The sequence below is a fragment of the Bufo bufo genome, chromosome 1 (assembly GCF_905171765.1).
Source record: "Bufo bufo chromosome 1, aBufBuf1.1, whole genome shotgun sequence".
NCBI classification, from domain to species: domain Eukaryota; kingdom Metazoa; phylum Chordata; class Amphibia; order Anura; family Bufonidae; genus Bufo; species Bufo bufo.
In genome coordinates, this window is record NC_053389.1 from 120,560,429 (window position 1) to 120,575,198 (window position 14,770).

A 14,770-nucleotide genomic window follows, 5' to 3' on the forward strand; every position below is an offset into this window, starting at 1 on the left:
GCACTTGGCCAGACCTGTAACAGAAAGATTACTTGCCTGCTTCTGGGTCTCTTCTGCTCCAGGTCTGTGATGCTCCACTGGGCTCGATCGCTGTAAACATTTGCTTGCAGTCAATCATTGGCTGCACTGGGGACCAGCTCCACTTACATCATTACAAATGGTCACAAAGGGATCCGGTCCCTGCCGCAGTCAGTGATTGGCTGTGGCAATGTCAAATCAGATGTTTACAGCGGAGTCCAGCAGAACATCGCAGACTTGGAGAAAAAGGAGCGGGAAGCAGGTAAGTAATCTTCCCCCTGCCCAATTCTTGCATAACCTGTTAGACCCTGACCTATCTGATACAGATGGATAATGAAAGGCCATCAATATCGAAGTCCTGGAAAACCACTTTAATACCATCAGTCATGTAAAACGTAACATTTCCAAACTTGCTTTGATAAAGTTTTTTTTATTGATTACAAGTATATAAAAGGTATCACGATAGCCCCATCTATAAGGTTAAGTGCTTGAAACATCATAAAAGTTTTTTTTTTTTTTTAAAACACATCTGACAATCACATGATTTCATGCCAGAATAAAAATAGCATAAACCACATCTTATGTTGTGTATACCTCTAAGTAAAATATATTTGTCAATGTCGTAAAGGTTCAAAAGCAGTGACAACCTTAACTGTTCTCAATTCTGCAAACAGTAATCATTTCAATAAAATATATTAAAAATCACTTATCCAAGTAAACAAAAAGAATAGTGGAGAAAACAGCAAACCTCAGTACGTGAACATTTTTTTTTTTTTTTAAGATTCACATCCCTAAAAATATATGCAAAAAAAAAAAAAAAAACATAATACAACTGACAAATAATTTAAAATATTTTATTTTTTGCCTTTTTATACTTAATCTTACTACAAATGCTTTATACAATTTCCGAACTTAAAAGTCCCATCAGAGAATCGTTAAAAAAAAAAAAATGGGAATGATAGTAAAAGCGATAAAGTGGCACAAATTGACCAAAACAAGTATAGAACTACAGTCTAGGAGGTAGATTACTTTTTTAAACTGATGACAGAGGAGGGTATATAGAGAATACTACATGATTACTGCTCCAATAGTAGTGACATAGAATAGACAGGCCAAAACAATAACTACCTAACAGTACTAATAAAAACAGGTGTGCAATATATGAAATCTGGCAATTACGAGACCAGAAAATGATTTTCAAAGACCACCATCCACAGCCTTTATCATAAAATGAAACTCAGAAAAGGACACATTTTAAAAAGTTACATACCTTTAGACTACAGCTCTGTGAATATAAAAATGTGAAATTTAAATTTGGTAAAAACAATGTAGTAGAAGTAATAGTATTTAAATACTATTTCCTATGTCTAGTGCTGGGAATCTTAAACTTGCGAACTGTCCTTTATGAACATTTTAGGTTTCAATTGCAGGATTTATAGAAAAAAGGTTTCAAATCAGTTCGGTACTTTCCACAAAAGTACTTGTGTCAAATGCAGCAATATTTGCAAAACCCTGAATTGCCAACTTTTGTACATTTTTATATATTTTTTTTAAATAAAGTTTACAAGGGGAATAGATAATGTCTATAACATTCCCTGTATAACATCTCCTTTGTTCCAAGAATAATCGTTCTGAATGAGCAGCTCCATGCTGAAAGTACAGAGTCCTCCTGGAATGAACAGTAGTTTTAAGCATGCCAGAAAAACACGGGAGGAAATCACGTGGTGACAAAGCTGCAGAGGATTGGCTGCTTCTCAGAGTGCGGTCTGCATTGCGCTCTCCTGCGGTCATTCTGTAGTGCTTATTTTATCTTGATCATGCAACAGCTATTCCATGTTTGGATGATCTTCGGAAAAGGATGCAATTTAATACAGGCCCCTGCAAGAAAATAGAAAGCAATGTCCACCTTAAAGAGGTTGCGTCACAAAAAATATTTTACATTTTTCAAACCAGCACCTGGATCTGACTGCTTTTGTAATTGGATGTAATAAAAAATTTTAGTACAGCCAACGAACCATGTCCATCTCACTGAACTGGTTGAACATGCCCAGTTTAATTCTTCAACTGCAACCAACCATATGTTCTGTTAAATGCTGTGGCAGTGACAGGGAGAGAGCTGCAGCAGAAAGGACACGTCCCCTGAACTGCCAGGCTGAAGATAATCTAGCAGAGCAAGGTATTGTCATGTACTATAGGATGTCCGATTTAAAGTTTTTCATCTTTTCTCTGTAGCTACCAGAAAAGTGGGGGAGCTTCTATGTCTGCTTATATCAACTGGAGAAGCAGTAAAGGAGGGTTCATTCTGTGCCTGCAGGAACACCATTTTTACTACTAGAGAGGTAGTGGGTGGGAATGGGCACTGCTACAGCTAATAGCTCTATACTGACTATTGGGGGTAGGGGTTATTCTAGTATATACATGAACACGCTTTCTTCTGGGGGTGCAGTCCTTTCTATTTGTGGCATATAACTTACATTTTTTTAGATTGTAGTAGGACAGTAAGCGTACTTTCACACTTGCGTTTTTCTTTTCCGGCATAGAGTTCCATCCTAGGGGTTTTATACCGGAAAAGAACTGATCAGTTTTATCCCCATGCATTCTGAATGGAGAGCAATCCGTTCAGGATGCATCAGGATGTCTTCAGTTCAGTCTTTTTGACTGATCAAGACAGAGATGAAACCGCAGCAGGCTACGGTTTTATCTCTGGCCAAAAAACCTGAACACTTGCCTGAATGCCGGATCCGGTATATTTTTTTCATAGGAATGTATTAGTGCCGAAACTGGCATTCAAAATATTGGAATGCCGGAGCCGTCCTTCCGCTCTGCACATGCTCAGACTGAAGAAAAGGTGAAAAAAATATATGCTGGATTCGTTTTTCCGGATGACACCTGAAAGACGGATCCGGCATTTCAATGCATTTTTCTGACTGATCAGGCATTTTTAAGACTGATCAGGATCCTAATCAGTCTTACAAATGCCATCAGTTGGCATACATTTTGCCGGATACGGCAGGCAGTTCCGGCAATGGAACTGCTTGCTGGATCACTCTGCCGCAAGTGTGAAAGTAGCCTAATACACACTGGCATTGTCAAGTATATTTGTTTTTAAGTGTAACCTTATAATTGAGAGATTTTATCAGCTCACTAAGAGATTCCTAAATTTGCATACTATAGGCCAGATTTATCATTTGTGGGGGGAAAACGTCAGTGCGTCTTTATGGGGCGAATACTAATGAGCGCTTCCATTATGAAAGCGCTCATTAGTACAGGAGACCCGGTGAGTGCTGAATGCAGCGCTCCCCGTGTGGGCTCTGTGCTCACCGCTTCCTGGTTTTCTCTTGCAGGGCTCTGCTCCCTGTGCTGTGACCAGAGCAGTGTGAGAACATAGGCGAGCTTTATGACCTCATGCTGTGCGATGTCAGGGAGAGGCAAGTTGATTATTTTTTTTGTCTGATCTGAGGTCTTATTAACATGGGGGTCTGATCTGAGGTCTGAATGGGGGTCTTATTCACATTGAGGGGGTCTGAACTGAGGATTGAATGAGGTCTTATTAACATTAGGGGGTCTGAGCTGAGATCTAATGAAAAATATGTTTTTCTTATTTTCCTCCTTTAAAACCTGGGTGCATCTTTTTTTATCAATTGTCTTAAAACCTGGGTGCATCTTAAGTGCAGGTGCGTCTTATAGGGTGAAAAATACAGTACTTGCATTTCCCAAGTGAAAATTCTATAAGAAACAGCTGCATGGACAAGGTCATGTGACCAAGGCCCCGAACAAAAGATAGATGCAACAAAAGTAGGAGAACTACAGTACAAAATTACAGCTACCTACAGAAATTATTTTAAAGCATGTTGATTCAAACCAGAGAATGCCTTTAACCTAAACTCAAAAGAATCGTAATCTGGTCAGCTATACAACGGGTTAAAAGGGTAGGCAATGCATCAACGCCTCATTAGATAGATTACATTTCAGGATGCCATGACTACCCCTATGAGGGCTGTAATGGTATATAATTAATGTTGTTTATGGATAACTGAATGAACAGATACAACTATTAAACAGAAATTAGAAATTTCTGGCAATAAAGGATATCTGAAGGACTCACATTTACCTAGATTCTTGCCTTCCATCTTCTCTTTTATCTGAATAGTCTGCAGAGCTTCTAGTTCGGGGTCCACTAACCCTCTCCCTGGACTTTGCACTGAACTTGTCCTTTGTTTTCTTCTTGGCTAGATGCTTGTTTGGCAACTTGTTTTTTTGCATTCGCATGTGGAGTTTCCTCTGTGTTCTCCCAAAAGGGTGCAGAACTTGGAGTGTGGCTTTCTTAGATTTTTTCCCCTCATGGAACATTTGGCTCTTAGGTAGTCTCACAGGGCTTGTGTTCCTTACAACAGGGATAGTCTGCTTTTTGGACTTCACTGGAGGAGGAGGAGGTTTCACATTCTGCTTAGACTTGATGGGTGCTGTTGGCGGTGGAACAGAAGCAGGTGCCAAGCTCCTTGCTCTAGTTTTACCCAAATTTAACTCCATATTTTGCATCTGTATCTCTGCATCTGCTGTTCGCCGAGTAATGCTGGATTTTTTCTTCTTGACAAACAATGGTTTTTTTGATGGTTTGGGGCTTGGTTTTTTGGTGGGTGGAGAAGCTGGCTTTTTGGGACAACTAAATGAAGCATGTTTATTCAAGCTTTTAATATAGGTAAACTCTCGATTACAATAGGGACAAAAATGAGGTGTTGAGTCAATAGATCTTTGCCTTGATTTCTTGTTCTTTTGTAAAATTGCCTTCTGAACTAGCTGGTTTTTCCTTTTTATTGCACCCAATTTAAGCTTGGTTGAGGACATTTTGCCAATTTCAATAGTAAAATTAAGTTTTTTAGGTTGACCCATTCGTCTAAATGAATTCTTCTCTGTAGCTTCCAGAACTACCACCCCTACCCCATTTGTAGGCTGCACAGTCTGTTTCAAGGGTATTGGATTTTTTTTCGGAGTGTATCTTTTTTTGTCACTGGCAGAAGCACAAACTAATATATGCTTGTGTAATTCAGGCATATTGTCAACACCCTTCCCACATTTAGTGCAACGTATAGCAGTAGTGAAGGTTTGAGGAATATTATGGGTAGTAAAATTTGTTGCAGTTGACCCAAGGCCCATGGGATTTTTGGTGTGGTATTGAAAGGGTGGTGGTTTAAAGCTTGGGTAGTGCTGATTAAGTCCCATGCGTACATCTGGATCTTTAGATTTTTCTCCAGCAGCCATGATTTTAATAGTTGTATATAGTTCTTCAGAAGAATCATTTAAATCATCATCCTCTGGTGATGGCGTCATGGGGTCCTCATCCATACTTTCATTTTGGATTGAACTTGCTTTATTGGGGTCTGTGAAGTTCTGCGGCCTAAGCGTCCCACTTTCCAGTTCCCTGTGACTGTATTCTTTATCTGCATGCAGGTCCTGCTGATGTTGTTGTAAGTTACAAAGAAAAGCAAACTCCTTTTTGCATATTGAGCATACAAAAATCTTGCCCACCCCATGAAGCACAGAACGATGTTCAGAGAGGCATGATACATCTTTAAAAAGTTGAACACAGAATTCACATTTGAAAGGCCATTCCTCTGCATGCACAACCAGATGCTTGGCAAGGTCTTTAATAGACATAAAAGGAGAGTCACAAACATTGCAAACAAAGGATTTACTAAAACGTTCACAAATGGAATCATTTTGACCCATCTGTAAAAAGTCTTCAGTTGGTGCTTCTTCATCATGCTTTTCTTGCTTAAATATAGGTGCAGAAGATTCTGAATTTAAAGAGGGAGATACAACTGAAGAGACTACCGACAGAGGTGGAGGAGATGAACAAGATGACGACGACGATGATGATGATGATGAAGTGGAAGAAGAAGAAGAAGAAGATGATGATGAAGAGGAAAGCGTAGGTGGACCAGGGGAAGCGCACCCAGAAGGATCATCAGTGGTGAGGGAAGGAGATGGAGATACTGTGCGAGAAAGAACTGGAAGCGGCGATTGTGTGCCGGCAGAAAGAGGTGAAGCACAAGATGGAGTAGGAGGAACACTGTATGAAGAATCTGGTAATGAAGGAATATTAGTTGTAAGAATAGGTGGTGGCAATGTAGAGTCTGTTAAAAATGGAGGACATAGGGTAGGTGAAGGAGCTTCAGAAGGTGTTAGTATAGGTGGTGACTGGCATACTGCTGTGCACGTGCTCTCATCTAAAGCAGAAGTAACTTCCAAGGGAATAAGAATGTCTTCACATGAGCCAAGATCAAGTTCTTCTACAGGTCTGAGCTCATCTGTTCTACAGGGAAGCACAATAGTATCTGGCTGTGAAACACTTTCTTCTGGAGCTTGTAATACATCATATTCATTTAGCAGGACCTTTTTTAACATACACGTTGTAGGCTTCTTCTTTTTTACACCAATGTTATTCCCTTTATATTCCTTGGCCTCTGTGTCACAGAAGGGCTTTCTACTTATGCTAAGATCAAGCACGGACTCCCAAGGAACCTGTGATCGACTTTTGCTTTCACATTTCTGTTTTACTCCACTGGATAAGTCCAACGGTTGCTGGTTACAAGCAATGCCAAAGGACACATTTGAAGACCACTCTTTATTAACCTTTAGATCTTCACATGGGCTCAAGTTCTCTCTTTCTTCTCTACCAGATAAACTCCAGACAGGTGAGCTGCTTTGACTTTCCAGCTTTGGTATTTTTGGGCCAAGTCCTTCATTCCAAGTGTTTTTTCCTTCTTGCTTAACATATTCTTTTGGGGCTGGGCTGAGCTGTGGTGAACTGGGAGGAGAGCTGGTACGCCTTTTAAACCTGTTTGAATTAGATGTCAAGGAAGACACAGCCGGGCTCAACTTTGGAATTTCGGAGAGTAATGATGGACTTATCTGAGACTTATTGCCGTCTTGCATTTGAAGGAGCTGCTTTAGTTTAGAAGATAAATAAACACTTTTCTCTTTTGGAAAGGTCAAATTATCACCTACAGAAACACTTAAAGGAATTGTTAGGGAGCAAGAAGGTGTAATTGGCTCAAGCTCCACTTCAGTTTTAATTTTTGATAGTAAAGGGGGGCTAATTGTTCGTCTTTTCTTAGGCTCCAAGACTCCACTGCCAGAAGTGTCACTTAGAGGATTTGGATTATCAGGGGCAGTTTGGAGGAGTCTTACATTCTGAGAAACTTCAACCTTGATAGGGGTAAGCAAACAATTAATTCCTAGTACATCAGCAGTGCTGGTCTCTACCTCTATTACATCACATGTGCTACTTGTGCTGCAGGTTGGCAGTTTACCATCAATGAAGTAGGTTAGGTTTTCGGATATATTGTTGGAAACATCCATAATATATACATCATCTGCTTCTCCGTCTTCCTCAATTTCTGTGTTTGCTACATAAATGTTTTCAACTGGTGGAGACTGCTCAGGTTTTAGTTGTGGATCTTCAAGCAGGTGCCCTTTTCGTCTCACTCCTTTTGGAATAAGATGACGCTCGTGAACTCTGCGTTGGTGTCGACGCATGTTTGTGTGGGTTCCAAAGACTTTCTTACAGTACTTGCATGGGTGCAATTCTCTGCTTGACTCGCCATTTTCTTCAGAGAGTACAGAATGTGAAGTTTCCCTGTCAGAATCAGTCATTTTGCTTTGTGCTCGAGAACTGCTGTATTCATCTGTTGCTTTCAGAGAATCTATTATGTGTTTGTGAACATGGCCAAATTCACTAGGTGTGGACAAGACTAAAGATTTTCTTTTAGGCCCGGATTCATGGCGTCTCTCATGTCTTCTCCGGTTAATCTGTGTTCCGAAAGCTTTTCCACAGTATCGACACTTGAATGCGTGGTTTATTGTAGAAACATGAATATGCATGTGCCGTTCTAGCCCTTGTTTTGTTGTGAATTTCCTCTCACAGTGCTGGCATGGGAACATAAAACCTTCTAGTGAATCTCCATTAACATCCCCTTTAGGTTTAGGGATGTTAATAGGTTTCTTTTTGGGAGAACCTTCAGGAGTCTCATCAGATGTACTCCTGAGGTCATCAAGCATTTCTGCACTTTCATCTTCCTGATTTATAGACTCCCTCTCTGAACTTTCTTTCTGCGAGTCCTCAATTGGCTCCTGTTCAGCAAGCTCTTCCTCCACAGTCTGGCTGTCTGTTACTTTAGGTAGTTCAGTGGTAGGGATGGAAATTAGATTTGGAAGGACATTGTGATTCACCATTTCTTGTATAACGGCTGTCTGTTCAAGAGATAGGACAGGAGAGGCTAGTGGCTTTGCCTCCTCTTCATTTGGAGCTGTGAAGAGAAGAGAGATTGAAACACATTATCCTGTGTTAACATACCATATATGAAAAAAGATAATGACTTGGATACAGTAGACTTTTCCTCTACAATTTCCGTGATTTTTTTATATATATTTTTTTTACATATCCTTAGAGATTTACCAGAAGATTTCAGCAGTATTGGGAAGAAAAAAATGTGTCTAATAGTCTTAAAAATACAGTACTTTTACTGCCCATGAAATTAAAATTCTATAGCACTTTTTTTCTGCATTGTATCTTTCCACTGTTATTCCTCCTGAAAACGTACAAAATATATTGGTAACTGGGTCTTACCATTCCCACTGTCAAAGGGCTGTGTACCTCCACACTCTCTAATCAGTTTTTACAGTGTCACAGCAATGGCAAAACCCTGCAGTCAATTTATTCTTACATTTCCAGGACGAATAACAGAAATCATACAATGCTCCAGAATTATTATTTCATGGGCAATGCACATATTTAGTAAAATGGAATTTTGGTAGGGTCATCTTTAACCACCTCAGCCCCCCTAGCTTAAACACCCTTAATGACCAGGCCACTTTTTACACTTCTGACCTACACTACTTTAACCGTTTATTGCTCGGTCATGCAACTTACCACCCAAAAATCAGAAGGTAAAGCATAGAGGTCAGATCAATATATATCTGCGCTCTGGATCATCTGGGGTATATGCAAAATTCTGAAAGAATAATCCTAAAACATAACATTTATTAGTTAATGCGGATAAAATCCTAATTAGTGTGTGCAAGAAAACTGTATACAGGGATAAGCATGGAGGTGAACCGCTAGATAGAGTGGTCCATACTCATCCTAGCAACAGAAACAAAACAATTAAAGTGCACAGCGGCACTATGGTGGTAACCAGTGTGTCCTACCGGTACCCAGGGAAGGTCGTCAGGTGCTCCACCACACGATATTGTAGCAGTTGTTCATCCTGTATGAATACATGCTGGCCTATCACCGTCAGTAATGATCTATGTACCTTTTTGTACTAACTGTCACCTTTCTGACATCGGTTTTACATTATGTACACCTATTTTGAGTGTGAACATGTTTTGGCCTTTAGCCCTAAGTATCATAATTCTGTACATTCAGTTTCTGGGTCAATAATCAACACTGACCAAGACCCTGCATGAAATATTAATCTACTTTCAATGATCACCTGTTTTTACCTGCTTTTCCGATTGTTTCTCTATCCCTGAGCTGTACCTATCCCACATGGGATAAATGGCCAAAAATATCTATAAATTAGAACCGATTGTGGTTCACAATATTCAGCCGTACTCCCGTTTGTCCGACCGATTGTATTTTGCTGAATATTTAGGAGCAATCGATATCTGAATTGCTTCTCATCTCTTCTGCTGTATTGTACAGCGTCCGCGATCTCGCGATACCAACGTGAGTTCGCGCATGCGCAGGAGTGCACTCTGTATCAGGCACTCTCTGTGCGTTGCAGGCCTCGTTTCCATTTTGTGATGAGCGCATGCGCCGTGCTTACGTGCAGGCAGGTAAGCGCATTCATTGGCCTCAATTACCGACGGCAGCAGCGGGAATCGAGCTGTATTTAAACAAGGAGGGTACACCAGGTCAGTTGGCGTCCCATATGCAGTTACTCACATCTGTATACTGCATCTTTCCTTAACCTCCTACCGATGAGGTAGCCCACGCAGGGGCCGAACATCTTCGTGCACCTCAGGACCATATGACTGATCGTGTCATTTTGGTCTGCAGGCTTGATCACTTTATCCAGGTTTGACTTGCCTGACTCCTTATCATCTCCCCTGATGAACTGCCCCATGTCCTGGCAGCGAAACGTGCATGTAGGGATTTGCCTATGCATATTTAGGGACATATAGTATTCTAGAACAGGGACAGGTTCCGGACGGGGTCGTCCTTTCAAGGACGAGTGCCCTGTGGTCAGGCTGCTACCATATCTATAGCATCAGGGTTGGTGTTTAGACAGCTATAGGGATCACCCTAGGGACCCTACATGCACTGTCTGATCTGTATTTTCTCTTACCCTGTTATTCATCCGACCATCCATACAGGATGAACAACTGCTACAATATCGTGTGGTGGAGCACCTGACGACCTTCCCTGGGTACCGGTAGGACACACTGGTTACCACCATAGTGCCGCCGTGCACTTTAATTGTTTTGTTTCTGTTGCTAGGATGAGTATGGACCACTCTATCTAGCGGTTCACCTCCATGCTTATCCCTGTATACAGTTTTCTTGCACACACTAATTAGGATTTTATCAGCATTAACTAATAAATGTTATGTTTTAGGATTATTCTTTCAGAATTTTGCATATACCCCAGATGATCCAGAGCGCAGATATATATTGATCTGACCTCTATGCTTTACCTTCTGATTTTTGCTTCAATTGCAATTTGATATGGCAGGTTTTTTGGACAGTGGAATCAATACGGAAACATGGTTTGAGGAGGCCAAAGAGGTCTTTTCTGATAGATCATATCAGCAGAAAAAGAGAGTGTACCATCCTTTAAAGTCGCTTTTAAAGAGTTGAATCGACTTTATAAGGAACATTTGGCCAGCTGGTGGGAGGTACAGAGCCTTGATAACTACATCAAACAGGGCATTGTACCGCGGGGACTCCGTATTTCTGTCACCCCTGTGCAGAAACAACGGAGCCCCGGATTCACCGCCCGCTGGGAACAACTGGCCACAAAAAGTTCACTTCAATTGATGACACTCCTCCTGGAGGAAGAAAGACTTAATTTAACCAGTCTTACTGATAAACTTAACATCCAAGTTGAAGTCACCAAAACCTTCGCAAGTGATCCTGATTTTCTCAACAAGGAGAAACAACTCCAAGTCACCGTTGAGAAATATCAATATTACTTGCGTGAACGTAAACATCGGCAGTTCAACAAGGATCTAGCCGAATTTAAGGAGAATAAGGCCTACTTGGTCTTAAGAGAAGCGGCCCCCAAAGAGGTAACCTCTGAGATCTCTACCACCGATACTGAGGTTTCAGACAGTGATAGAGAACCAGGTGGTAATCCCAATCGAAATAAACAAAAGAATTTCAACAAAAAAGGGAAAGGAAGGGGGAGGGGGAGAGGTTCCACTGGCCCTGGTAAAATTGGTTTTTTAGAACAGGGTGTGAATTATCCACTCAGGAACCGTCCCAACACTCGGGATCTATTGGGCCCGAAGTGATTAACCTCTCTGACCGCACTCTCACCCATAGTGAAATGGCGATTCTATCGAAAGGACTTTCATTTGTCCCCACTCGCCATTACGATATGTTTACATGGGTTAAGGACTTACACTTGTTCATACGCAAGCTTAGGTGGCATAAACATTTTAAGGTCTCGGAACAAAAAAAGTGTCAGTTGTTAGGCATCCCAACTGACATTCTAAGGGATGTGGAATTGTTGCACAGCCTCACAGAGGACACCCACACATCGCAGGGTGCTGGCCCATTTACTTCCTTGCGCAATAAGAGCAGTAAAATGCCGCCGGCCAGCGATATTTCGTGTGTGGACGTCTTTTTACAGCTCGTTAGTGCTGACATGATGGCTATGCAACATTTCCCGCATTACAATAATTGTTCATCTGAGGAACATCGGGCTATCAGATCCTTGAAAGAGGATAAAGATATAATTATAAAACCTTCAGACAAAGGTGGGAATACGGTGATCATGAATCGCCCAGATTACCAATCCATGTGTCAAAATATCCTTAAAGATAAGAATAGCTATCAGTTATTAACATCTAACCCGACAGCACCATACTTAGTTGAACTAAGAGAGATCCTCTTGGCAGGAAGAGCTTTGAATCTCATCTCACAAGATGAATTGGATTTTATGTACCCCCGACACCCGATAGCGGCTACGTTTTACAGTCTCCCCAAGGTCCATAAAGGCCTCAGACCACTCAAGGGGAGACCAATCGTGGCCGGGATTGGGACCATTGGACAAAATATTGGGGTATATATTGACAAAATTCTAATGCCATTTGTTGTTGCACTTCCTTCTTACACCCGCGATACAATGGACCTTTTAAAACGGGTGGAAGGAATTAGCATTGAGGATCATGCCCTACTAGCCAGTGTCGATGTGGAGGCATTATACTCCTCCATACCACATGAAGCTGGTTTGTTGGCGGTCAGCTATTATCTTAGCATGCGGGGACAGCAGTTCACCCTCTCCAAAAACTGTATACAGTTTTCTTGCACACACTAATTAGGATTTTATCAGCATTAACTAATAAATGTTATGTTTTAGGATTATTCTTTCAGAATTTTGCAACTTACCACCCAAATGAATTTTACCTCCTTTTCTTCTCACTAATAGAGCTTTCATTTGGTGGTATTTCATTGCTGCTGACATTTTAACTTTTTTGTAATTAATCAAAATTTAATGATTTTTTTGCAAATAAATGACATTTTTCACTTTCAGTTGTAAAATTTTGCAAACAAAACGACATCCATATATAAATTTTTCTCTAAATTTATCGTTCCACATGTCTTTGATAAAAAAAAAAAATGTTTGGGTAAAAAAAAAAAATGGTTTGGGTAAAGGTTATAGCGTTTACAAACTATGGTACAAAAATGTGAATTTCCGCTTTTTAAAGCAGCTCTGACTTTCTGAGCACCTGTCATGATTCCTGAGGTTCTACAATGGCCAGACAGTACAAACACCCCACAAATGACCCCATTTCGGAAAGTAGACACCCTAAGGTATTCGCTGATGGGCATAGTGAGTTCATAGAACTTTTTATTTTTTGTCACAAGTTAGCGGAAAATGATGATTTTTTATTTTTTTTTCTTACAAAGTCTCATATTCCACTAACTTGTGACAAAAAATAGAAACTTCCATGAACTCATATTTCTCTCACCCAGCATGGGTATATGTAAAAAGACACCCCAAAACACATTGCCCAACTTCTCCTGAGTACGGTGATACCAGATGTGTGACACTTTTTTGTAGCCTAGGTGGGCAAAGGGGCCCACATTCCAAAGAGCACCTTTCGGATTTCACCGGCCATTTTTTACTGATTTTGATTTCAAACCACTTCTCACGCATTCGGGCCCCTAAAATGGCAGGGCAGTATAATTACCTCACAAGTGACCCCATTTTGGAAAGAAGACACCCCAAGGTATTTCGTGATGGGCATAGTGAGTTCATGGAAGTTTTTATTTTTTGTCACAAGTTAGTGGAATATGAGACTTTGTAAGAAAAAAAAAAAAATCATCATTTTCCGCTAACTTGTGACAAAAAAATAAAAAATTCTAGGAACTCGCCATGCCCCTCACAGAATACCTTGGGGTGTCTTCTTTCCAAAATGGGGTCACTTGTGGGGTAGTTATACTGCCCTGGCATTCTAGGGGCCCTAATGTGTGGTAAGTAGGTAAATGACCTGTGAAATCCTAAAGGTGCTCTTTGGAATGTGGGCCCCTTTGCCCACCTAGGCTGCAAAAAAGTGTCACACATGTGGTATCGCCGTATTCAGGAGAAGTTGGGCAATGTGTTTTGGGGTGTCTTTTTACATATACTCATGCTGGGTGAGAGAAATATCTCGGCAAAAGACAACTTTTCCCATTTTTTATACAAAGTTGGCATTTGACCAAGATATTTATCTCACCCAGCATGGGTATATGTAAAATGACACCCCAAAACACATTGCCCAACTTCTCCTGAGTACGGCGATACCAGATGTGTGACAATTTTTTGCAGCCTAGATGCGCAAAGGGGCCCACATTCCTTTTATGAGGGCATTTTTAGACATTTGGATCCCAGACTTCTTCTCACACTTTAGGGCCCCTAAAATGCCAGGGCAGTATAAATACCCCACATGTGACCCCATTTTGGAAAGAAGACACCCCAAGGTATTCAATGAGGGGCCTGGCGAGTTCATAGAATTTTTTTTTTTTTTTGGCACAAGTTAGCGGAATTTTTTTTTAAATTTTTTTCTCACAAAGTCTCCCTTTCCGCTAACTTGGGACAAAAATTTCAATCTTTCATGGACTCAATATGCCCCTCACGGAATATCTTGGGGTGTCTTCTTTCCGAAATGGGGTCACATGTGGGGTATTTATACTGCCCTGGCATTCTAGGGGCCCTAAAGCGTGAGAAGAAGTCTGGAATATAAAGGTCTAAAAAAATTTACGCATTTGGATTCCGTGAGGGGTATGGTGAGTTCATGTGAGATTTTATTTTTTGACACAAGTTAGTGGAATATGAGACGTTAGTGGAGTATGTGTTTTGCGGATCCGATCCATGTATCCGTGGATCCGTAAAAAACATATGGACATCTGAATGCAGCCTTACAGGGGGGTGATCAACGACAGGGGGGTGATCAGGGAGTCTATATGGGGTGATCACCCCCCTGTCATTGATCACCCCCCTATAAGGCTCCATTCAGATGTCCGTAAGTGTTTTGCG

At 40.9% G+C, this 14,770-nt stretch overlaps 1 protein-coding gene across 5 annotated transcripts in view; it reads right to left on the bottom strand.

Annotated features, from left to right (window-relative positions):
- Positions 1-432: 432 nt before the first annotated feature.
- PRDM2 (PR/SET domain 2) overlaps positions 433-14,770 on the bottom strand; it is a 235,946-nt gene continuing 221,608 nt past the window's right edge. For 4 of the 5 annotated variants that reach the window (XM_040428936.1, XM_040428921.1, XM_040428947.1 and 1 more), the window contains 2 exons: positions 4,130-8,327; positions 433-1,896 (listed from right to left, as the gene is read on the bottom strand). In XM_040428936.1, coding sequence (XP_040284870.1) covers positions 1,884-1,896; positions 4,130-8,327 — 4,211 coding nt within the window. In that variant the 3' untranslated portion in view covers positions 433-1,883. Of the gene's footprint in view, positions 1,897-4,123; positions 8,328-14,770 lie in introns of all 5 variants that reach the window. The other variant, XM_040428930.1, reaches the window with a different exon arrangement.